Consider the following 26,034-nt stretch of genomic DNA (forward strand, 5'->3'; position numbering starts at 1 on the left):
TGTACGACTATTGGACCACAAATAAATTCATGTATTAGAATTTTTAATTTTTAACGCTCAAAATTTTTAAAAAAATGCAAAACTTGACATTATTCGCCATCCAGTGGTCGTATATGAACGAATTTATATTCATTGGATTCAACTCACTAAGACGCATCGAATGGTGCTATGATCATATCTCTAGCACTGATAGATGGCTTGCTAATTCCAATTATTTATAAATCATTTAGCGTGGATTAACATGTGATCTATCGATGCTAGAGATATGATCTTACCACCATTCAACACGTTTCGTCAAGACGAATCTGATGATATATGCTCAACTTTATACGATTACTAGATGGACGGCTATACTATTTTTTGCATTTTTATAAAAAATCAGATTAAACTGAACTGAACTGCCAGTTTTTTGGTTCTAATACCTGAACTGAACTGAACCGAATTTTGAGCCAGTTTTGAATCAGTTCTCTGGTTTAGCCTGAACCATTCGGAGCTTTAGAAGGAGATAAGGCAAAAGTTAAAAAGAAGAGAAATCTTGTTGAAAAACATTATTATGAAGAGTTCTTCACAGAATTTGAAAAGAACCCGGTATTTGTCCTTCCTTCAGTCAAGACCTTCAGGAGATAGCCTATCCATTAGGTTTTCTTTTTTTCAAACTAAAGTGAGGAAAAAATATTTATTATTTCTAGGATCACAACATTTTATGATGCTATCTAATATAATCATTCAATCAACACTCTTAACATCTGATTCTTTCAAAATTGGGTCTGATACTTTTTTCTCTTCATATAAACAAACCAAATCATTAAGACTTGTACCATCTTCTACTGAAATTCCCAGTCTTTAGATCTGTCATTCCAACAATTCCCTTCTTTTTCTTAAAGTGCGAAGGTGATTAATATTACTATTAATTACGGTGGTAAAGAAAGCAGTTTAGAAAAATAATAAGAAATAAAATATTTTTTTATTAATATTATATGTATAACGCCAGTGTCTGAAATTCAAATTTTAAATCATGTGCGGAATGCGCACATTATTTGAAATTTTTATGTGCGCAATTTTTAAATGATGTGCGAAAAGCGTTTTTTTATGCATAATTCATTTTTCCAACAGACAATACTTAAAATTTAAAATTTTTTATAAAAAAAAAAAATACTTGAAATTGTAAAAACCTTTATTATAAGTTTATAAAAATACCAATAAACACTATTATTCTTACATTATAATATAAAAATTCAAATATTATTAGTGTTTACTCGTCGTACATGTTCATTTTTCCATTGATTAAATGCCTTATCCCAATTAAATTCTTCAATCTTATCGGGTGCATTTAAAAGTATCGTTAAATGCATATCTAATGTCTCAACATTTAACCTATTACGTAATCTAGTTTTCGTCAACTTATGTTGAGAAAACACTCTTTCTACATTCGCATTCGAAAGTGGCACTAATAGAACAATATTAACCAAAATATTAACATTAGGAAATTGATTTTTAAATTGAGGACGAGTACTCCAAATATGATGCCACCCCTCGATTATATCATAATTTCTAATCGATTTCATGATATGTTTAACCATCTGCCATTCCTTTTTACACTCTGAACTATTAATTAACGGCTGAACTGGTATACCATTTGATTTATGTTTTTGATTTCCAAAGTGTTCGCATATTAATTTAAGTTCTTCTATTCCATATGAAGATAATGCGCTTTCTTGTAATGGTAATTCTTTTGGATCTAAAATTTTCATAGAATCATATAAATCATTACATGGAAAACGAGCTTGTAAGCTATGAACTAGGGCCTTTGCAAAATGAACAAAATCATCTGGTATATGATTATTATAAAATGGGTTATTTTGTAAAAATTGCTGTAAATTTGTTCCATATATAGGCGGTTGATCATCAAAACCGATGAATTGAGTTTTTATCGTTGCTATAGTAGCATCCAATGAAGATTTAACCTCCGACAAAGAAATAATATCTCGTTGAAATGTTTTACATAAAATAGTAAGAAGGTATGTTAAATCCGCCATATACATAGTTGAGATTTTAAATTTAGAATCTACCAATTCTAATAATTTTTTAGCTCGATCCCTATCTCTTTGATCACCAGCATGAAGACTGTCAAAATTTAAAGCATCAATTATTGAATCTAAAATTTGATATAAATTTTTGACTACATTAGATAAAGATAACCAACGTGTATTGATAATATTTAATATTGCTAACTGTGGATCATCATTTGATTCTTGGATCATTTTTAAGTGTAACATTCTCTTATAAGATCCGCTAAAATATGAATATAATTCCTTGCATGTGGCTTCATATTTTTTAAAATACTGAACTTCATTCGCTGCATCCTTTCCAACCAGATGAAGCCTATGAGATATGCAATGCACTGAGGTGAGAAACGGATTTAATTCCTTTAATTTTGCTGCTACACCATTTTTACGTCCTATTTTATAAATAATTTATAATTGATCAATAAATATTATATTTAATTAAATTTTTTTTTTACGATAGGTTTAATATTAAAAAATTTGCTAATAACTTACCAACCATTGTAGATGCACCATCACTGCCAAAATGGATTAAATTATCCAAATTAAGTCCATTATTTTGAATAAACTCCAAAATTTGAGTTAGAATATTATCTGCGGTGCAATCTTCAAGTTCAATTAGCCCGATATACCTCAATACAGGAACATTATGTGAAAAATGTTTAGAAACCATAGCTAAATGCTTTTCATCAGAAATAGAAGTAGTTTCATCAATCATAATACTCCAAAACGGAGAATCATTGATTTCTTGATATAATTCTTGTTTGATTATACTTGTTATTGACTTTTCCATTTCTTTTCCTGAATTATGATTTTGATATGTACCATAACTTGAACAAGTTGAGTTTGTATTATCAACAAGCTGTCTTGGTAAAGCAACCACCTTTGGAGCAATAATATTTTGATTTTGTGATGGCATTATTAATTTACATAATTTTGGATATATTTCTAATGAGATATGGTTTTTTGCAGTAAAATATACACACTGCATTTGGCGAACAATAATACCTTTTTCTTTATCATATTGCTTCGCAAACCCAACTGCAATTTTATTCTGACTTTCTTTTTGATTTTTTTCTGCTATTGAATGATCCTTTACTTTTAAGTGACGATCAAGTAAATCTTTTTTGTAAATTGTGATTCCTTTAGCCATTTGGTTAATAAATTTTGCTTTTTCACACTAAGCACAAATCATAAAAGTTGTATCTTCAATTGTTCGATATTCTAGCCACTCATACGTTAATAGCCAACTTGGCTTTAGAGCACTAGCGGTTTTTTGCTTTTTTCCTGCTAAATTATCATCTTGATTTGGTTTATTTTTCCTTTTATTTGCGTTATTAACTTGATCATGTGTTTGTTTTTCTTTAGTATTTGCGGGTAAAAAATAGTTTTCCATTAGTAAATAATAAAAAGTTCAATGTGCAAAATATTCACACAAAATACGTTATTTTAAAATCCCCACGTACATAAATTTTATTTGTAAACCTTATTTTAATTTACATGTTAATCATATCTAATAGGTAAAAAACCTTACACAGATAAATTTTAATGAAATTTTTAAATAAAATTACCAAACCCATTTACAAAAATATAGAAACTTTTTTTCATATTATATTTAAGTAATGTAAAATATAAAAATAAATGGTATGTGCGCGATGTGCGCAGATGTGCGCAAATGTGCAGAAAATAAGCAATGATGTGCGGAAATGTGCAAAACTGTGCGGGATGTGCAGAAATGTGCGGAAAATAAGCAACGATGTGCAGAAATGTGCGGAAATGTGCAAAAATGTGCGGGATGTGTGGAAATGTGCGGAGGTGCATACAAAATTTTTGTGTGCGCTTCGCGCACACAAAAACTTTTGATCATATGCAGAGTTTTAGGAAATTTGTGCGCGCGCACACTCCGCACATTGAATTTCAAACACTGTATAACGCTTAGCAACTGTAGAATAACATTTTAATGTTTTAGCTATTTTTTTTACAATTATAGCTATATATATTAATAAGCAAATGTAATTAATAAATATCACTTGTAAAACAAACACATATGTTTAAAAAATCTGAAGTTAATTTTTATTATATTTTTGTAAAGTAATATATGAGAAAGAAGGCCAGCTAGCTAAATAAAAATGAAAGTAAAAAACAAGAGTAGCACCAGTATTATTTGATAAGCAGTTTAATATATATACTGTAGCATTTATAGGAGTACACAAGTTTAAAAATAATTAATAAACGTATATATTGATTTTATTTGTGAAAATAATAATCATACATGTCTAGATAATGTTAAAACATGGAAAAACTTTGGCAAGTATGACTAAGCAATCACAGTTGAAAAATTTCAGTAGTTGTGACCTTTGAGTAAAATTTGGCACAGGATAGTATTCATACATATAAGTTAAAAAAATCATGTACGTGTTCTAAAACAAAATGCTGATCACTTTTCAATATACAATAAAGTATGTACATTTTTTATTTTTCAGATACATTATATATAAAATTACAATAAAATTTCATATTCATTACTTCTTAACATATTAAGTATATAGAGATATAAAAATTATCAGAAGAAAATGCATTAATTTTACTCTGACTAAAATTCTTATCACTTAAATAACAATTTACTTGTGAAATATCTGGAAATCTACATATGAAAGATGTAGGTGGTATAGTTTGACCATTTCAATTTTTATGATTATTTCGATATTTGTAGTTTTTTGCAAGCTTTACAATGTGTTTCTACATTGCAAAGGTAAAAATTATGAAAATTATTTCATTATAAATTCAAAGCAAAGATATCACATACTTCCAAAGCAATAACATGACTAATCGCAAACTTTACTAATAGGATTGAAGTCTTTTCAACTGGCAGCTTTATTGTAAGAAATAGCCAAAAATGGTAAAATCCATCATACTGTAAGTTCATGAAAAATGATTCCATCTATTTACCTAGTTATCACAAAATTTTAATTCAATAACATACTATAAAATATAACAACTTCTTTGTAAGAATATACTTATATTCAAAAATATATTAACTTCAGCCAAACTGTCTTTTCTTTATAATTGCATATTAATCAATTTGCAGGTTTGCAACTGTGCTTTCATGATGTCCTTTTTTTGTTGGAGTAGTATACATTTTAGCAGTTTTATTTTTGAATTGAGAATTGTAATATCATTAACTACATAAAAAAAGTCAGGCCTTTTTCTTGACTCTGGTATAACACAATTTAAGACAAGTTTGTACTCCCTTAGTAGATCAAAAAAGAAGAGTTTATAATTGGATAAAGAACCATGTAATAGTACTCTTCTTCTGTTATTTTTTCCATTATGTTTGATGAAACTATTAGTAAGCCATTATATCTGTGTAATGTATCAGAGAAAGAACTTTGTGAACCACAAACTCGTAGATAGCAAACAAAATATGATGAAACAAGCATACTTATAAATTATTGAATAAGCATATTACATCTCTACTTAGCTTCATTTTTCCACCATTCATAAAGATATCTTCACTAATGAAATGGTTACAAGTTGCTTCATGAAGAAACATTGAAATCTCTTGTGAAAGCAGAGAGTTTTTAATGGTATATGAATTTAATTTTGTAATTTCTGCCCATTCTCAATTCGTAAATATCTTAGGATATAGACATGGCCAACAGAAAACCATGATTGATGATAATGCTCTAAATGAAATGATGAAAAATTTTAAAAATCTTGATATAATTAATCATTATAAATATGAATGTTATACTTTAGAAATACTTACAAAGATTCGTAAATATTTTCGTAATTTAGACTTTCTTGTTTCACTTTTCTGAGTACATCTTTTTGATAATTCTAAAATTTATCTGTTACATTAATATCACTGACTTTTCACTAAAAAAAAAAGAAAACTGAGATATGCACAAAATATAAACAAAAATCTGACGTGAAACATACTTTAACTGCTAGCTCGTATTGCAATTCTATTGAAATATCATTAAGATCAAATTTTATTTTCTCATCCTCAACACTTATGGCTGAATTAATATACTCATCAAATGAGATATTAGACAATTTTGCCTGTATTGACTGTATTGTAAAAAATTATTTTTCAAAAGCATTATCATGATAATTAATAAACATAATTAGTACTTACTCTTTCAGAATAATTCAAACTATTTACTTTCCCTGCTTTTTGGTATTAAATTCTTTGGATTCATCAACTATTTACCCATCATTAATGATCACATCTTTTATATCATATAGTATACTATCTTGTAACTTGTTATTAAGGTTAACAGGTATGATCTCTGAGTTAGATAATGAATTCTCATCCTAGTATTTCTTCAAATTTCACAGAGCACTTTAGTATGATTTATTACTGCCATATTAGGATAAAAAATTTAATACTCACAGTAACATTAAGCTTGGGCTTATCACCTATAGCTAGGAGAAGAAGAGCATATTCTGACCTTTCTAGATAGTATAGAAGCGTAGGTTGCATCCTTATTAGAAAGTTTGTCATCAGCATCATCATTAGAAATGTCATTACTATTGGAAAAGTTACATTAACGTTTATATGATGCTAGTTCATCAATTTTTTTGGTGACTAAGTTAATAGCAGAAACAGTGGTTCGTTATTGCTTAATAATTCCTTTCTGTTAAATTTTAGCATTATTAGCTTTAATCTTCTTATTGTTACGTTTACGCTGGATGGCTTTTTTTGCGAGCTCTTAAAATTAAATATATTATATAATTTAATAAAAAAAAAATTGAAAAAAAATTGTATTAAATAAGTCAAAAATAACATTTAAAATTATCTTTAATACTTTAAGTAAACTTGTAGAGTAGGCAAAAATACATATATTATATATTTTTTAAAAAAAATTGTATATTAAAAATTTTTTTTTTATAAATTTTTGTTAAAATTTACACATTTATTCTTAATAAAGAATTTAATAAAATGATGTAATAAAAATTTTAAAAAATGCATAATGAAAACTTTAATTACTAATATAATACAAGTTACAAATTAGTAACTTTATTTTAAAAGTATAAAATTAATATGTTAAATTTATATTTAAATTGCTTAAATTATTAATTATAATAATAGGTTCTATTATAATACTAATATTCTTAATAATATAAAATTAATAATCATTTTTAAAGAAAAGTAATGTACAGTCATCCTCCCATATAGTCACTACCCTCTGTATAATCACAACTCCCTTATTACTTATTAGCACATTTAAATTAATTAAAAGCCTTCCCTTTAATCACATCATATATAATTTTTATAGTCACACCATTTTTTTTGGTTCCAAAGGGTGTGATTATATGGGAGGATGACTGTATTAACTTTATTAATAAAAAAGCTTATTTATTATTACTATTATAAAATATTATACTTTTGATATTAAAAATTTCAGAATTATAATTAAAAATGAATTATTAGTAAGTCCCTAAATTTGTTAAATTTGCTTGTTATAAAATTACCAATAGTATTTTATAAAAGAATTCCAAAAGGACTCAACACTTTCATATTTATAATCTTTAAAATAACACTATCTAATATATCTAATAGATAAGTAGGATAGCTATTCTAACAGGATGGTGTCTAAGATTACTTGAAACTTTATCATATTAGCTTACTATTGCATTAATTCATAATTTAAGATACTTTCACCAATCCAGAATTTCATTAGTCATTACTGCTTTATTACTATCCATTTAGCGATCCCAAGGAAAAGACAGTAAGCATAGATTCTTGATTATAAAGCAAGAAAATCAATTTTTGGGTTGTTCCAAAGGTCGCAAATATTTGTCAGAGGCATGTGTGCAACAACATTCATCTATTAATCTTAATTATCCATTTGGTTAAGTTCCAAACAACAATGTTTATACAAGTTATCATTATTTAATTGAAACTTTCCTTAATTAATATGATTTGCGTTTTACAGTAATTTCCTATCTAATTTCTAAAAAAAGCAGCATGTATAGTTATTAAATTTATAAGAAAATCGAGTGAATCTGCGAATATCCGAATATCCGGACTTTATCCAATTAATATCCAGATTATTCGGATTCACATTAATATCAACGGATAATCCTAATTGATCTTCATATTAAATAACACAACTGATATTGAAAGTTATTATGCAGCCAAATTAGGATCATGTTGTTTTGAACATACTTATATTTTTTAGATAAATTATTATTGCGTAAATATTTTTGATATTTTTGACGCATTACGTCATATAGACTATTATCACATGTTTACTATGCTTTTCATATTGGTTATTAGGTATGGTGGTTAAAATATCATCCGAACTGCTTTGCAGTTTTGGGGGATATTCCTACCCAATAACTATTATTTACCGGCGGTATATAACATAAATGTATTTTTGAATGAAATTTGACGATATAGAAGTAGGAAAGAAAGAAAGCATAAGTGTTAAATATTATATAAAAAGCATTATTTACTAAATATAATTTCATTTACCAAGTATAGTTAAAGTTTACTGGAATATTCATTGAGGTATATAAAGAAAATCTTTTCTTTCCATTGAGGCATTAATATCACATTACCTACATGAATTATATATTATTGTTCGTTGGAGGTTGATCGAAACCCTTCGTACCTAACTTATTTTTTTCCGAGGAAAAAAAAGAGAGTCAAATCACGTGAGCACCAGTTTTTGAAACGCAGTCAGGGAGAAAAAAAATTCCCGATTTATTTGCTATTTATTTCTACACAAACCAAAACAATATATAAATATAATTATTTAACTTGCAGTCATTTTATTTTTGATTCATAGTCTGTTGCAAAATTCCATAATATGCATGCAACAGGAAAAAATAAATAAATAATAGCCGAAAGTTTGATATACATTAGAATGATTGGTTATACTGCATCAAATAAAAGTTATGATAAAAAGCACTTAGTCTCATGCAAACGAATATGCGAATATCAGAAATGGTAAAATGTCCGTTTTAACTTTGAAACATCTTACAAATCCGATTAATAATTTATATTATAAAAAGAAAAAAAATAAAGGAAAACTCAATTAACAATTATAAATATTAGTTAATTGAGTATGGATAAATAATGAGATCATAAAAATGATATTAATATATGGCTGTAATAAGTCAAAAATGTCTGCGAGATATTTTTGTGCAATATTAAATTATTATCTAAAATTAGTACATCAAAAACAGTATGCACAATAGCCAAGTTTAGGAGAAAAAAAATGTTTTTATTTATCCAAAGTTAATCAACTTGCACTATTTACCATTTTAAAACCTTATTAAACGCGTATTGTACATCCGAGTTTTTATCTTTTTTTCATAATAAAAAAGATCTTGTATTATCAGATAACGAATTATTAATAACAAATCAAATAACCTAATACTGAAATTCCTAAAATTTCCGAAATTCCGTAACGATAAGATGAATTGTATCTTGTATACAAGAATCTAAGGTTAATGTTAAGATATTTTTATTTTATTTTATTTCATTTATTTTTTATTTTTTTTTCTTAAAAGGATGATAATTGAATTTATTTACAAAAAAAAGTCCTTTCATTAAGAATACTCCTAATTTTTAGTATATTACCTACATATATATATACTGTGTAAATTTTTTTTTTATGTTTCAATCGTTGAATTAGTTTGTACGATGGAACTTTGAGACCATCTTACATTTGAAATGGTACTTAAACTCATATCAGCATCATTTATATCTTTTGGATATAATTGACTATAAAACCAAAGAGTAAATTAGTATAAAAAAGTATAAAGTATGCACAAAAAATCAATGAATTAATTACTCAAAAACTCACCCACGAATAATACCAATAATAGCAGCCATTATCATAATTACATAACAATTATTTGTTATAAAACTCAATATAGTTGGTAAATCAAAATTTGCTTTGACTTTAATAGAGCAAATAGCCCATGATAAAAAAGAAATAGAAGACCAGCTTACGATCACCATCAGAGCAAAGTTTATTGTCTTTAACTACAAGTATAAAAAAAGTTAAAAAAAGTTAAAAAAAGTTAAAAAAAAGTTTAAAACAGTTTAAAACAGGTTAAAAATAAACTTATTTAATTTACCTTTTTAAGATAAGCATTATAAGGTTCATTTCTTCCATTCGTCAATTTAACACTCTCTTGAGTTAAAGCAACCAACAATCTTCCATACTTAAACAAACATAAGTTAAAAACTATGTTTGAAATACTTAATATAATTAATAAAATTCCTTGAGATATTACAAAACTATTCCGTTCATTTATTGATTGAAAATAACCTCTTAAACATGAAAGAACAAAAATTAACGATCCAACAGTTATAATAAATATCCAATAAATAAATAAAACTGATTGATATGCTGGAATGAATTTTGCCTGTTTACAAGCCGTTTGTCGATGAAAGGTTAGTTTTGGTATTGCTTTAAATCTAAATAGAGAAAAATTTTTTAGCATAAGAATTCATAAGAGAGGAGTAGTAAATTAATTTTGTACTTACATTCCTGCAATATATGTTGCGATGGCGAATTGAACAAAAGCCCAGCCCGAAAAGTTTATAATACTTCTCAATATAAAAGCATTTGGCATTAAATTAAAGGCAACAAATATTAAATAACAAATTCTAACTAAAAATTAAATCAAATTTCTTGTTATTAAACTTTATAAAAACAATAAAGAATTCTTTCTTTCAAAACAACTCACATGAAGAATGTAGAACAACCCAAAGAAGGAAACCAGTTATAGGTTCAAAAATTCGATCACTCCATAAAAGAGAATTATCATGAAAACGTTTATATAATAATAATGAGAAAGCGGACAAGCTTTCTATTGCACAAAATATAATCATTATATAATATAATGGTAATAACGGTAATGATGGGGTAAAGTTAAAATGTGAATTAGGTGACATTTTTTTATAGAGAAACCGTAGTTAATTGCGGGAATATTAATACGATATGAAAAATATGAATTATGAATGGGACAAAGAAATGAATTCTAAAAAAAACAAAGAAAAAATCTTATATAAATAATACGTTCGTAATAATAATTAAAGAAAGTTTTTTTTTCTTAAAAAAAAAGAAAGAAAATATTATATTAAAATTATTAAAAAAAAAATATTTTGCAATTAATTATAATTATATTTATATCGTTTTTTTTTCCATTTCGTTTTTTAGAATATTACGTAAAAATCAATAAAAACTGGCAATGTAATGATCTTCATTAATGCACCCATTGATGTAAATAGATGTAAATAGTGAAATTCCGGAATAGTTTCCATTTATAAATTCTTATTCACGTTTTCATTAATTGGATAATTAATTTGTGCATAACATTTTAAGTACTATTATTAATCTGATAAGGGTCGGATTTTGAACGGATTTACCTTTATAAATTTATATGTACAAAAATGTTACCTCCCTAAATAAACACATTGGCTTTTTATAATTGTATCACAAAAATATTTCAAACCGTTACCGGACCATTTAACTTTTTCAAATGTTACAAATAATAATACGACATTTTTTTCTTTCTTATATTATAAATATTTATTATTTTATTAAACTTAAAAATTCTTTTTCTTTTTTACTTCAATAAATCTTTTTCTGAAATTCATTATCGATTAGAATTTTTAATGCTCGTTAAAGTTAATTATGAGATATCGTACAATTTCACTTTAAGAAGCACAGGAAATAAACAATTAGTCACTTGTGTACGATTGTTTTAAAAATAGATCGCAATTCGTGGGGAATGTAACTTAAAACCTGTTTTACTTTATCGAGAGATTGTCGATTATATACAATTTTTTAAAAAATGTTTTTATGATTAATTCGATGCTAATCAAAATTTGTCATTTAGATTTGGTAACATAATATATTTTAGGAAAGCGGCTAACAAAACGTGCGTAATTGGGAAAAATCAATGGTTTTATATGTTGTAGATCTTCCAAAGAAGTGTTTTTTTATCATCCAGATTTTATACAGTATATGTTACGGTAAAATGTTTAGAAAACAATGATCCAAAAGATTTTTTTTTTTTGCTTTGATTTTATTTTATTTATCACTTCAGAAATTCACAAATAAAAATCATGCGGCTTCATTTCTAATTCTGTTTACGTAGTAAAGTTGTACTCGTTGGCACTCTCCGCAATGTATTGCGGGAACTTAAACTTACTCTTAATGTATAATTCTATTGGACGAGATTGGAATGTTACGCTACGTGCTTTATGATGGTATGTAAATATGTTCATTCCGTTAAATCCTTCAACTTTCCCGAAAACTTTCTTAAATTCTAAATAGCCAACCTCTTTTGATTTAAGCAATGTGCCAATGATGCTCCTCCCTTCTTGAGTTAAATCAAGTTTCGCAATATCGAATTTTTTCTCAACTTCAAGTAAGATATTCTCTTTTATATCTGTATAAAAAGAGTAAAATCATGTATGTGCTTTAAAAAATATATACTGTATTATCAAATTCAATTTTACCTTCAAGAAGTTCTCCATTTTTTAATCTTTCTGCTACAAATTTCAACTCCCTAATATTTCCTCCAACTAATCCATAAATTTTATCCGCATCTTCAGGACTAATCTTAAGTTTTTGGATCAAAAAATTCACTGACTCATCCTTATTAAGGTCTTCAACTTCAAATATATGTGACTTTCGTGCTAAAAATATATATACATATATATATATTATTATTAGTTATACTTATAAATTCAGTATTTCTAAATTTCATTACTTACATGATTGCAATATTTGAGTAAATTTTTCACCACCACAAATAAATACTGCAATATATGTTCCGTTATTAGCATTATACTCTGCATCATCTTGAAGAATTTCAAGAATTTTTGGATCTATATTATCAATATTATCATAAATAATAACTGGCGGGTTGTCATACTGTTCTTTGTATATCTTTGCGGCTTTTGTAAAGGCATTCAATGCTCTCTTCAATTTATCAATTTTATTAACTCCTGCTTTATCTGCAAAAAGTATTAATGATTATTAGCAACAATTATTAATAATAAGTTAATGATAAGTTTAAATCAAAAACTTTTTTACCAAAAAATTTCTGTATCAATTGAAATAAAAATGAACTATCTTCTTTAAATGTGAAATCATGTATACTTCCAAATGATTTTTCAAAATTTTCAATATTATAAGGAGTATCAACATATATAACTCCTTGTCCAACTTCATTTGCCATTTTTTTAGCTAATGTTGTCTTTCCATTTCCTTTATTTCCATAAATAATATGGTAATTTGATTGATCTTCACCTGGTTGAAAAATTTTCTCGAAATATTTTGCAATTTCAGGTCGAGAAATAAATTTACTATCTGGTATATCCATTTCAGGTCTAGTCCCAATTTCCATTCTTTCATTAATTTTACGCTTATTGGTCCGATTTATATAGGGATAAAGAAATTTATCAATTACTAAATAGAGACAAATAGATCTAGTTAAATATGTAAAAGTAGTAGTAATAAAGGCACCAATAACAGTAAAATTAATAATTAAAAGAATGGGATCAATAACCATCTTCCTCCACATATAAAAAGGAAATGTATAATATTCTCTTAAAAGTAAAGTTTGAAATGTATTAATTTTAACATTTTTATATTTTTGAGTAGACCAGTTATTAGAAATTGGAGATGATGTTAAAAATGAATAATTTTTTTAAAAAAAAAAAGTTTGAACTTTTGTATTTTTATTTATCAAATTGGACAAATTGAAAGTTGAATAATTTGTTTTTAAAAATAAAGGTTGATTTTTATTTTTCCAATTAAACAAATTAAAAGTTGAGTAATTTAAAAGTAAAGGTTGATTTTTATTTTTCCAATTAGACAAATTGGAAGTTAAGTAATTTGTTTTTAAAGACAAAGGTTGAAATAGATTAAATTTTGCATTTTTTAATACAGAATTTTGTAAAACTTTAGTAAAATACATTTTTCTTTTCTTTTTTTAATTTTTTTTTTTTAAAAAAAAAAGATATAAATCTATTTATATATATATATTAATTAACAATACCTTATTATTTGCAATTATTAAAAAAAATTGTTTTATTAACAAATATGACTTTTTTAATATAAATTGTGATTAATTTTGACTTTTAATATCTAAAGCAATAAATAGAGTTATGAACTGAATGATTAATAAATCATCACATTTTAATAATTATATGCAATCAATTAATAAAGGAATAATTTTTTTTTGAGATATTTTGTAAGTATATCTTAATATATAATTTAATAAACTTAAATATCTCCTTCAGAAATAAAAAAAAAATAAATTAGAAAATGAAAACTCATCAAAAATCAGAAATATTCATCCATATAGATAATAAAATTCAATCTGTTTGAATTATATTTCATTTTTAATATTTAGTCAATAGAATAATTCATTTTTTTAAGTTATCCTATAATGTTAAATATAAACCCTAATAGCCAATATATAATTTAGGAAATGTAGTTATCTCTTTCCAAAAATAGATAGGAAATATTTGAATAAATTGGCCATCCGTTAATCATCTGAATTATAACATTAGCAATAAATAGCCAATTTTAATAAAATTTTATAAAAATATATATTATATATTACAATATTATATTGCAATTTCTATTTGAACACAAGGTGTTTGAATTAAGGTTGCTGGAGAAATTAGGGGGTTTTGGCAAGTTGGCAAAATGCCGAAATGCCAAAACTTTGCTGAAACTATATGAAAGTTTTATTAAAAAGTTGGCGAAACTCTGGAGAAAAGTGAAACCTGACGAAACTTATTATAAATGCTGAAATTGCCAAAACCTTGCCGAAACTATAATAAAATTATAGTAAAATCTTGGAGAAACTAATCATAGAATTTTGAGTTTAGTTTATTACAGGAATAACTTTAGTTTGAATCTGGATTATATAATTATTGTTATTTTAACTAAAAATATAAACTTCAAAATTAGTAGATAAATGGATTTTTACCTATTTTACAAGTTTATCTAAAGTATCAAAGGTGCTTTTGAATGTCAGTTTTGACTTTATTTATGAATAATTAATTTTGCTAATTATTCTTAAAAAAAATTTAGGAAATAGTCATCAAAGACAATTTTTTATATATAAGTCAAAAATGGTATTTAAAACCCATTTAATGCTTTAAATAAACTTGCAAATCAGTTAAAAATACATATATTATATAAAAAAAGTAAAAGGGTATATTTATCATTCGATGTCATTATATTTTACATTTGACCATACTTCAAACACCTTATATAAACTTAAAATTTTATATTATTTTATAAGTTTTATAATTACTATTTTTATATTTTTATATAACTAGTAATTTATTCTAATAATGAATATATATGTCACAATTATTTTAAAGATAAGAATAATTTATGAAGTTGTAATATATTATGTAAATCTGTAATTCACAAAGTTGCAATATATCATATAAAATTTATAAAGAATTTAGATATAATTATTTATATTATTCAAATAAGAAAAATGTATAATTAATTTGTATTATTACTGCAAAAAAATCTTCATTATATATATGCTATCTAAATTATTTCAGAATGCCATAATTATAATTTAAGATGCTATAATTCATTCAATTATAAAAATTCTAATTTTAGCTAAAATTATATATTACTTATATCTTCAATTAAAAATATTTTTATATTCATTTTTATAATCTTTGTAAATTTTACCATATAATTATTATTAGTAATAACTTTTTAATTTTTATTATTATTCTAGATTTTTATTAAATCAGATAAATATTTATATAAGTTATTTATATAAGAGTAAATTTATTCATCGCACGTGCGATGCATCGCCACTTTCCTTTTTTGTAAATTATTTATGTTGATCAACCTGCTTATACATCGCCACCCCCCTTAAAATGGCAATGATAAACATAAAAATTTGCATCGCACGTGCGATAAATAAATTATTTCTTTATATAAAATTAATTATTTATACTTTGCAGATTTTTTTAAAAACTAATAAAACTAATAAAATTTATATAGTATTTCAAATTTATTATTTATACTATTTTCTATTTTTTTTAAAATATTTTCAATATTTTCATTATTAGTATTTTTACTTAAACTATTATTATTTTTATCTTCAACTAAAGATTTTTTATTATCTTTTAATGGTATTAATAATTTTTTTTTAAAACTATTTAATATTTAATAATAAATAATTAAAACAATGTTCATGATTATTCTTTAACAAATCCAAACATTGTTTATGATAAGCATATCCATATATTATTAAAACAATATTATTATTAGATAATAGATCTACATTATTAGATAAACATTTATTTACATTACAAAACCTATTTTCAGAAGGTTTAATTTTTGTATTCTAAGTAAACTTTTATATCAATACTAATTTTAAAAGTTAGAAAACTAAAAGTTGAATATTTGTTATTACAGTATATACAACCTAGTTCCAATAAAAAAATTTTTAAATGGCCAATTTTTTTATATTATGTAATACTTAATCCTATAATTTTATTGGTCAGATTTATTTAATTTAAGTTATAATTCTTAATTCTAGTTAGAATTATACACAATTTTAGTTAGATTTACATAGTTAATAATTAAATAAAAGTAATTTTGACCAGATTTACATGTAATTCTGGTCAGAATAAAATGGCCAAATATTTAATTTAATAGTAAAATATTTCAACTTTGAATTGCTACTACTTTATTAAAAAATACTTTACAGAAAATTTAAAAACATAGTTTTATTAACAGTTAAACTTAATCTGATTTATTGTTGTATGTTTATACTTTATGTTTATCTTTTTTTTTAAATGAATAGTAATGATTTAAATTTCATCAAATTTAATTGTTAAAACTAAGTTATATGCACTATATTAGTTTGTTATTTTCTATATTATTATAAATATTATTAAAAAGAGATAATAAAAATAATGATATTTTTTTTTCTAAATAATCTAATTTAATATGAGAACAAAATAATTGGATTTTTTAAATTAACAAAAGTTTTTTTAAAAGAAAATTTATTTGTTCTTTCAACATTAATAACTTTTGTTTTTTGAATAATTTGTTGGATAAAATTTGATTCAATTGTCTGATGTTTTTAATGAAATTATAAAAGTTTTCAATAAAATAATCATTAAAAATTGGTAAATTATTTTTTAAAATATTAATTATAGAATTGAAATTCAGTAAAATACATCACTTAAATATAAGTTATGCTTTATTATAATTATGTTTTCTTAACTTTTAAAATAATACTCAAATTCTTATAATACTTTCTAAATAACCTTCAAAAAATCTACTTTGTATAAATATCTAAAGTAAATGATACAGAATTATCTAATAAATCTATTATTATTCTATATTTTGCATTTTTAGAATTTTTAAAGTACTTTTTAATAACATTTTGAACTTTTTTTTTAAATTTTAAAATATTATATTTAATATAAAATTAATTGTTGTTTATTTTGGTTTTTGTGATAAAAATTTTTTTTTCCTAATAAATTATGATATAAATTTTCAAAAAAAAAATGATATATTTGAAATAATATTTCTTAGCTATTAAGAAATATATGAGATAGAAATTAAACTTAATATTTCTAAAGGAATTCCAGTTTCTGATTTTTTATTATTTCTTAATACTATAGCTCTTCTAATATTTATTTATTCTGGTCAGTTACAAATTATTGAAATAATATAATTACTTAAATAATTTTCTTCTCCATTATTTTTAAGCCTTTCAAATACTTTAAATAAAAGATTTATATATTTAATATAACCTTTTATACTATGTAAAGAGTGTAATAAAATAAAATTAATTAATTTACTATTAATTATTAATCTTAATTCCTAATGGTCTTGAACATAAATATACAATCATTATAATTATAGATAGTAAGTAACTTCATTCTATTTTTATAGAAATCTTCTATTAAAAATTATTTTTATAATTTATTTTATTTATAATACTAACTTTTATTTAATTTATTCATAAATACTTCATTAATGTTTTTAATAATTAATTCAGAATCAATTTTATAGAATTATGAACTGAAAATAATTAAATAAATTAGCAGACATTTTAAAAGTACTAAGATTTGTGATAATTATTAATATTAAAAAAAACATTTTTCAATATTTTGTAAGTAGTAATTATCAACAGTTTCTTGATATTATCTGAAATAATTTTTTTTACCTATTTACAATTTTTCTTGATACTGATAATTCTATATTTGCAAATATATTAATAGAAGTAGATGATTCATCAGAAGTTTGTAAATATGATCTAATATTAATTGGTGATCCGCGAGTCAAGTAGCGAAAACGATAATAAAATTTGACGGAAATTTATTAATTAAAAGCCGCATTTCCGAATGTGGGGTTGTTCATGAATTTCTCTAGCCAAATATTTAAATAACGCCATTTTGCTTTAATGAAATAGTTTTCCACAGTTTTCCCACCAATCTCATGCAAAAAAAACCATAATGTAACATTGGAAAAAAGTCCAATTTCTAAGAGATCTGAGATTCGAAAGACAAAAACTAGTTTTATCATACCATATCACTTGTATAATGAGTGTGAAAAAGTCTTGAATTTGTCGAGTTAGAAGTTATTACAGCATAGTTTACTAATAAAATATATCAAAAATAAAGCAATATGCATGAAAGTTTAGTGAAATATAAAAAAATTTCCATAATTTGTACTTTTAAAACCTTAGTTTACCTAATAACATAGTAAATGCCGCGTGCTTCCAAGGTAACTTCGTCAAAAAAAAGTTTTACACTTTGTAGCTTTGAAAAATAAAAGTGTGACATTTACTTTATTATTTGTGTTATTTTTAGTAAACTATGCTTATAGTTTTTGTTACATCAGAAATCATTAAAGTTGGCATATTATGACAAATTAGTATATGATTTGCGTCAAATTTTATATGTAATTTCTCTAGTTGACTCGCGGATCGTCAATTAACTTTAATTTCATTAATATATATATTATTAATACTAGCTAAAAAATAATACAAAAAACCTAATTTTTTTCTTGTTACTACTACAGTCAGTGTTGTCATAGAGACGGGACATGTCCATGGACGGGACGGGACGGAACAGTCCAGGACACGTCCAAAGATTTTAGCAATGTCCAGGACATTGGGACATTAAAATCACGTGATCTTAATTATAAATTATATCTTTCCCAGTATCGCCAGAAAATTTTTTCACCCCACGTGACCCTAAATAATTTGTCACCCGTGTCACATCCCTCCACTTTCTCATTTTTTATAAGTATTCTGGGGACTTAGATTTTTTTCGGTGTCTAAAATCCTATTCGTCACATGTTATTCGACACATGGTTAATTTCTTAATTCCAGCCAAATCTCATAATGCCGGCCAAAGTCACGTGGGGGTGAAAAAAATTTCTGGCGATACTGGGGTAGATTATAAATTATAGCCCATTTGGTGCTGTCTTGATAAGACAAATTATAAATTTGGACAATTTTTGGACGGGACGTGGACGGGACATGGACGGGACAATGTCCGGGACATTAAAATTTTGGCGGGACATGTCCCATGTACAACACTGACTACAGTGACACCTCTCTAAGTGCACCCTCCTTGGGACCATAGTAAAAAAATAGTAGAATGTGCACTTAGAGAGGGTGTGCATTTATAGAGAGTAAAATATTAAGAGCTTTTATAAGTTGGGACCAGGCCCACCGTGCACTTAAAGAGAATTTATATAGTATGTGCTAAAGCTGCCGCCCGAAATTAGGGAATTTTACCATTTGCCGAAACCGAAATGGTAAAATTAATTTAGGAAAAATACTTAATTCCGAAATGCTGAAACTATTCCGAAATTCTGATTGGCTGTTATAATATCACGTGACAAAAATTAAAATTTTTACCAAAATTATAACTGTATTCTAATACCATAATTCTGGCTCCGTAGCGATCTTCCTGGCACGTGTAGCTTCGATTTAAGCCTATGTTCGCTTTGTGTAACGTATATACCATATAAGGAAATTATGCGTCTTTATGCACTGATGTTACACAAAGTGAACATAGGCTTAAAACGAAGCTACACGTGTCAGGAAGATCGCTACGGAGCCAGAATTATGGAATTAGAATACAGATAAAATTTTAGCAAATTTATAAAGTCATGTGATTTTATAATAGGCCAATCAGAAGTTTCGGACAATTTCGGGAGTTTCGGAAAGATTTCGGGATTTCGGAAGAATTTCGGGATTTCGGAATTAGTTTCGGAAACAAAATTCTGGCCGAAATTATTTCGGAATTAGGAAATAATTTCGGGCGGCAGCTTTAGTATGTGCACTTATAGAGGGTGCACTTATAGAGGTGTCACTGTATTTGTTTTTTTTTGATTTATTAGTAGAATTAGTTTCTTCATATAATTCATCAATAAATCCAATTAAATATTTATTTGCTTTTTCTAATATCATTTTAAAATTTGTAAAGTTATATATTGGCTTTTGATTTAATTGACGCTAATTTATATAAAAAATATCTGATATTATTTTAATTTTTTTACTTAAACTAACTTTATATCTTATTCTAATTGTTTTAATTCTATTTGATTATAAAATATCATTTCTTAATGAATAAATATAATTTCCTATTTTTAATAATTATATTATTATTATTTTTTTTAAAAAAAACTGGTATATTATATTCTTTTAATATAATATAATCTGAATTACTATTTTTTATTCTATATAAATTATAGATTTTGATATTTTCACCTAATTGTAAAATTGAAATTAATTTTTTTAAAACTTTTTCAAAATTATGTTTTTTAGCTTCTTATTTGTATTTTTGATTGAATTTTATATTTTTTATACTTTAGATAAAAATAGACTTGTAATATTTTTTTTAATCTATAATTTTTATTAATAATGAACTTATTATAATGAAAAATATTCCATATGAAATTATCTTAATATTAGTTTTATTTTGAAATTAATATTTTATTTTTAACTTTATAAACTTTTTCATTACATTTATTAGAATCAAATATACAGGTTTATATATTATCAGTTAACATTTTTTAAATTTAAATTTACATTTAAAAATTAAAATTATAAGATAAATTTAATTTAAACAAAAATTTAATTTTTTAATAAATTTTAGTAATTTGTAACATATATTTTAGTCTTATTTATTGAATTTGTAATTTATTTACTTTTCATAGTATCAATTATTTAATTTTATGGCATTAATTTATTAATTTATTAATTTTTATGGCATTAGTTTATTAATTTTTGTGACATTTACTTAATTTTGTGATACTAATTTATTTGATTTTTATTTATTCAATTTATGAAATTATATACTAAATATCTTACTAGTAAAAAATTTGCATTACTATGGATCAGATCATTACATTATTTTTGCCATATATTATATATAATATAAAGAATATTTGTACAAAATTTCAAGTTTTACAGATGCATATTCATCTTCACAAATCAATTTTTGACTAATAATTGAAAAAAGTAATTGAATTATTATATATGAATATATAATGTAATAATAATATTAAAAGATTTTACTAATAATTATATAATTAAATTTATATAATAATTTAATATTTTAATTTAGATTTCCATTATTTTTTTGCCACATTATTTTAAAAATATTTGTAGTTTTTTAACAAGTTTTTAAAATCTGAAATTAAGTGATTAGTAAATAATCAGCAAGGTAATATAAATATATTTGCTATAAACAGGTCAAAAAGTGAAAAATCAGGCATCAATCAGTTACCAATTGGTTAGCTGATTGGTGACTGATTGGTGACTGATTGATGCCTGATTTTTACTTTTTGACCTGTGATACTGGGATAACCTATCTTAGAAGTATATAAAATTCTAACTAATCTTTTATATTCATCTTTAAAAAATTATTAGTTTTGACTTAATATACTTGGATTTTCATTAAATATAGTAAAATATTAGATGGCCTTTCAAAATGTATTTGTATTAAAGAATAGATAGATACATTATACACATTGCTTAAATTATTTTGGGCTGCCATAATTATAAGTAAAATCCCAAATTCAATTATAACATCCCAAATTATTTTGCACTTTATATAGTAAATTACATATAAACTAAATGAATTACAGCATTCCAAATTATAATTATAGCATTCCAAATAATTTGGATAGCATGTATAGGATACATTAAAACTTGAACTAAAATTATGCAATATATTGGCTCTAGCAAAGAAATAATTGAATAATATTAACACTAATAATTTGGTTATATAGGATTTTACAGTATGTAGTAAATAATTAGTTTTTATTTATTTTATTAATTCTTTAACTTATAGATTGATAATTAACTAATTAGATGAATAAATGTTCAGAATATTCAATTTGAATTTATGTTCTTATCATCATTGGTAAATTAATACAGAATCCTAAAGATTATTAAAAAAACTCAGATCTGAATTTATATAAACTTTATGATTAATTTCATGTAAATTTTAGCTTCAAATTTTGCTATTTCTGAATCCAGTGATTGGAATTTAATAATATTTGGTTTGTTAAATTCATCTTAACAAGATGAATATTTTAATATATAATTCATCTTTTTTAGGTATTATAACTGCTAGATACTAAGCATAACTTAATTAAAATAAAAGTCATAGGTAATGTAGAAATTAGAAAATTAAAGTAATAAATTTAGAAGGCACTAGAAATATAGATAGTAATACAAATCATTTCTGTCATATAAGTATAAACTAGACATATAATGTCATTTATTACATTATAGTTCAAATTCTATAATTTTTATATTTTTATTTAATAGAAGATCTATATTTATTATTAAATAAATATTATAGTTTAATTTGAAGTTGTATTTTTGTTAATTATGTGTTTTTTATTAATTTCATTTGATTTATTATATTACTAATTTTTATTTTGTGAAGGATGATCTGATGTGGCAGAAATCATGACACTTCAGTGTGATATTGACTGAATCATCATACAAAATTTGAGTTGTTTTAGTAATCTTCAGGATACATCTTATATTAGCATAAGACATCAATTTTGTTGGTTAGTTGAAATATATATAATATAAAAATTGCTTATTATATAATATTAGGATATCTGAAAAAATCAAATTCTATTAAAATAATATTAGACAATCTCAATAATAAGAAGGTAAGATTGTTGTACTGTAAAATTAGAAGAGAAATATTTGTTTTATTTTCTTTTTCACCAATTATAGCAATATCACAAAAAAAAAGTGAAGTGAAAAATAAATTTTTTTTATAATATATTGATTTTCCTATACATATTTGTATTTTTATTATTTAATTTGTAATTTTTATATATAATATATATACTGTTAAATGTTAATTAACTACTAAGTTAAAATTAATATAATTTTATTTCTACATTATATAATTATTTCTTAAAATTTCTAAAGCTAATTTGTTTCTATTATAATTAATATAGAAATAAATTATCATATTTTACTTTGTAAAGAAAGCATTTTCAAAATTTTTTTTCAAAACAATATAGGTCAAAAAGTGAAAAATCAGACATCAATTAGTCACCAATTGGCATTTTTGTTAAAAACCATCACCAATCAGGCAGTTTGCTAACTTTTAACCCAGTAATCAGAAAAGAATAAAATATAACTTATTGGAATCAGCTTAATAAGACATAGTAAAATTGCATTTTCAGAATTAATACTTGATGAGAAATTAAATAAAATATAAAAATAAAAATATATCATTTATATTTTATTTAATTTTTTATTAACTATTAATCCTAGAAATGCAATTTTACTATCATAAATTTGTCTTGTTGAGACGATTCCAATGAGTTATATTTCATTCTTTTCTGATTACTGGATCAAAGGTTAGCAAACTGCCTGATTGGTAACCAATTGGTGACTAATTGATACCTGATTTTTCACTTTTTGACCTGTGCAAATCAAAGTAATATATTTTACAAGCAATACAAATATATTTCTTAGCAAAAATTATTAATAGTGATTTATAATAAAAATATATGCCAGAACTTTTAAGCAAAAATCATGCTGAAAGCAATGCAAACTATACAAATATTTTTATTGCTAAAGCTAATTTATTAATAAACTGTAATACACTAAAATAAACTATTTAGTTGCATCAGTAAAAACTGTAGTACAGGATTAATATTATAATATTATACATGAATATATAAAATAAATAGTAGTAATAAAAAGTTTCAAGAGTTTTAGAAGTTCAATAAATATTTGGTAAGAACTAAGAAGTATTTATTTGTTTCCTTTTTATTAATGTAATAATAACTAATATATTGATTTACTTAGAAAAATATTACAATGTTCTCATTTAGAAAGGATGTTGTTTTTAAGACTCGCCTCAGATCATTTGTTGTTTTAACCTGAAATTGGTAATAACATCAGGTTTTGGACGAATTATAAAAAGCTAGTTATCCTCAACTTACATTCGAAAATCGCATCATAGAATCTGCAAAATTATGATTAACCTCTGGAAATTTTTTGACTGCACGCTTGATTTCATTCCATTCTTCGGTTGTAAATAACGACTTTGCTTCCCGATCGTCAAGATCAATAACTCATGAATGTAAAAGTGATTCAACTTGCAGTCGTTCACAATATTCGAAAAGAATTTTGTGGGATTCCCGAAAATCTTCAAGCTGTGATGATATCAACAATGGTGAAGGATTCTGACTTTCGATATCGCTTGTATTATGAAGGGAAGTGAGTTGTAAGCCTAAGAAAAAAATCAAATCAATAGAATTAGTCTTTTTTGATTGCTATGAATAGTGAGAATATTGTGACATCTGAACAACTTGTTTCAATATGAACCGTACCTTGTCTTTCTCGCCATCCGCTCCGTTGGAACCCCGTTCATTGCTTGGTTTCCGCCGTTTCTTGGATGAGTTGTCCGTTTTTTGCAAAAACAGACTGGACGATTTTTTTTCGGAGGAACTTTTAAAGAAATTATCTATCTCATCACTTTCATCATGATCATACTAAAACATTAAAATGCAAAAATTAGTTCTTTTGGTAGATCACTTTACATTTCTATCATAAGAGCATACATACATCCAGTGACTTCGGATTCTCATCAGAATTATTATTTTGGTAACTGAACAACTCTTTTTTTTCATGAATGGTTTGATTCAACGCGTACATAGAATAATCCAACTATATAAAGTAATAAAGTTAATTCTTTATGATGGTATAAGCTAAAAAGATGATAGTTCAATAACCTTGGTAGGTTCCATTTTGGTTGTTATCCAAAATTTCTCTACTGGCTTGGATGATTTCTCGTCCCCAAATAAAAATAATATTAGTAAATACTGTAAAATTAAATAAATTACTAATGTTACTCAAAGACAGTAAATTAGACGCCATGAAATGGCCGGAGCCTAACTACCATTGAGGCGGACCCCCAGGTAGCAACATGGAGCAATATATACACAGATATATATTTGGAGGGAGGCGGACCCCACTATCACAAGCAAAGCGGACTAAGCCTGCTTACTCCAAATTCTAATTTAGACTATGTGTTTGGCACATTTCTCTTGTTATTAAACTTACTTCAAAACTAATGAGACCCTCCTTAGCTTTAACGTGATTTGAATCATATAAAAAATAATTCTTTCGAGTGCTGTTCTGCATTAAAATGTTCAGTAGCTTTATCTGTGAAGTTATTGGCGTATTTTCTAAACTTTAAAAACGAAATAAGCGACCAATCCGTATATTCTTTGAAATAAGCTAATATCTGTGGCTTGCGGAAGACATTTTTTTATTCTTTTATATATCAAGTTAAGAAACTAAATATTTTCAACTACCAACTTAAATGTACTGTATTATATGTAGAAAGAATATTTTTCATAAAAATTTTCAATAGACGCGTTTTTTGTACGAAAAAAAAACAATCATC

At 24.5% G+C, this 26,034-nt stretch overlaps 4 protein-coding genes across 4 annotated transcripts; all 4 read right to left on the minus strand.

Annotated features, from left to right (window-relative positions):
- Positions 1–3,243: 3,243 nt before the first annotated feature.
- OCT59_014293 (uncharacterized protein) lies at positions 3,244–3,459 on the minus strand (the record flags this gene model as incomplete). The annotated part of the gene is made up of 1 exon (XM_066149916.1): positions 3,244–3,459. One exon carries the CDS (start codon positions 3,457–3,459, stop codon positions 3,244–3,246), a length of 216 nt encoding a protein of 71 aa, XP_066002142.1.
- A 6,236-nt stretch (positions 3,460–9,695) lies between these two features.
- On the minus strand, positions 9,696–11,079 carry OCT59_014294 (uncharacterized protein; the record flags this gene model as incomplete). The annotated part of the gene is made up of 5 exons (XM_025322060.2): positions 10,782–11,079; positions 10,579–10,705; positions 10,167–10,509; positions 9,890–10,071; positions 9,696–9,807 (listed from the first exon to the last, which is right to left on the minus strand). Exons 1-5 carry the CDS (start codon positions 10,987–10,989, stop codon positions 9,696–9,698), a joined length of 972 nt encoding a protein of 323 aa, XP_025167281.1. The 5' UTR covers positions 10,990–11,079.
- Positions 11,080–12,189: 1,110 nt separating this feature from the next.
- On the minus strand, positions 12,190–13,454 carry OCT59_014295 (uncharacterized protein; the record flags this gene model as incomplete). Its single annotated transcript, XM_066149917.1, has 4 exons — positions 12,190–12,491; positions 12,562–12,741; positions 12,820–13,062; positions 13,142–13,454. 4 exons carry the CDS (start codon positions 13,452–13,454, stop codon positions 12,190–12,192), a joined length of 1,038 nt encoding a protein of 345 aa, XP_066002143.1.
- A 10,899-nt stretch (positions 13,455–24,353) lies between these two features.
- On the minus strand, positions 24,354–25,769 carry OCT59_014296 (uncharacterized protein; the record flags this gene model as incomplete). The annotated part of the gene is made up of 6 exons (XM_025322059.2): positions 24,354–24,502; positions 24,566–24,855; positions 24,956–25,117; positions 25,191–25,292; positions 25,358–25,447; positions 25,689–25,769. The coding sequence occupies 5 exons, from the start codon at positions 25,767–25,769 to the stop codon at positions 24,790–24,792; spliced, it is 501 nt and encodes a 166-aa protein (XP_025167280.1). The 3' UTR covers positions 24,354–24,502; positions 24,566–24,789.
- Positions 25,770–26,034: the final 265 nt, after the last annotated feature.

The sequence above is a fragment of the Rhizophagus irregularis genome, chromosome 22 (genome assembly GCF_026210795.1).
Source record: "Rhizophagus irregularis chromosome 22, complete sequence".
Classification (NCBI taxonomy): domain Eukaryota; kingdom Fungi; phylum Glomeromycota; class Glomeromycetes; order Glomerales; family Glomeraceae; genus Rhizophagus; species Rhizophagus irregularis.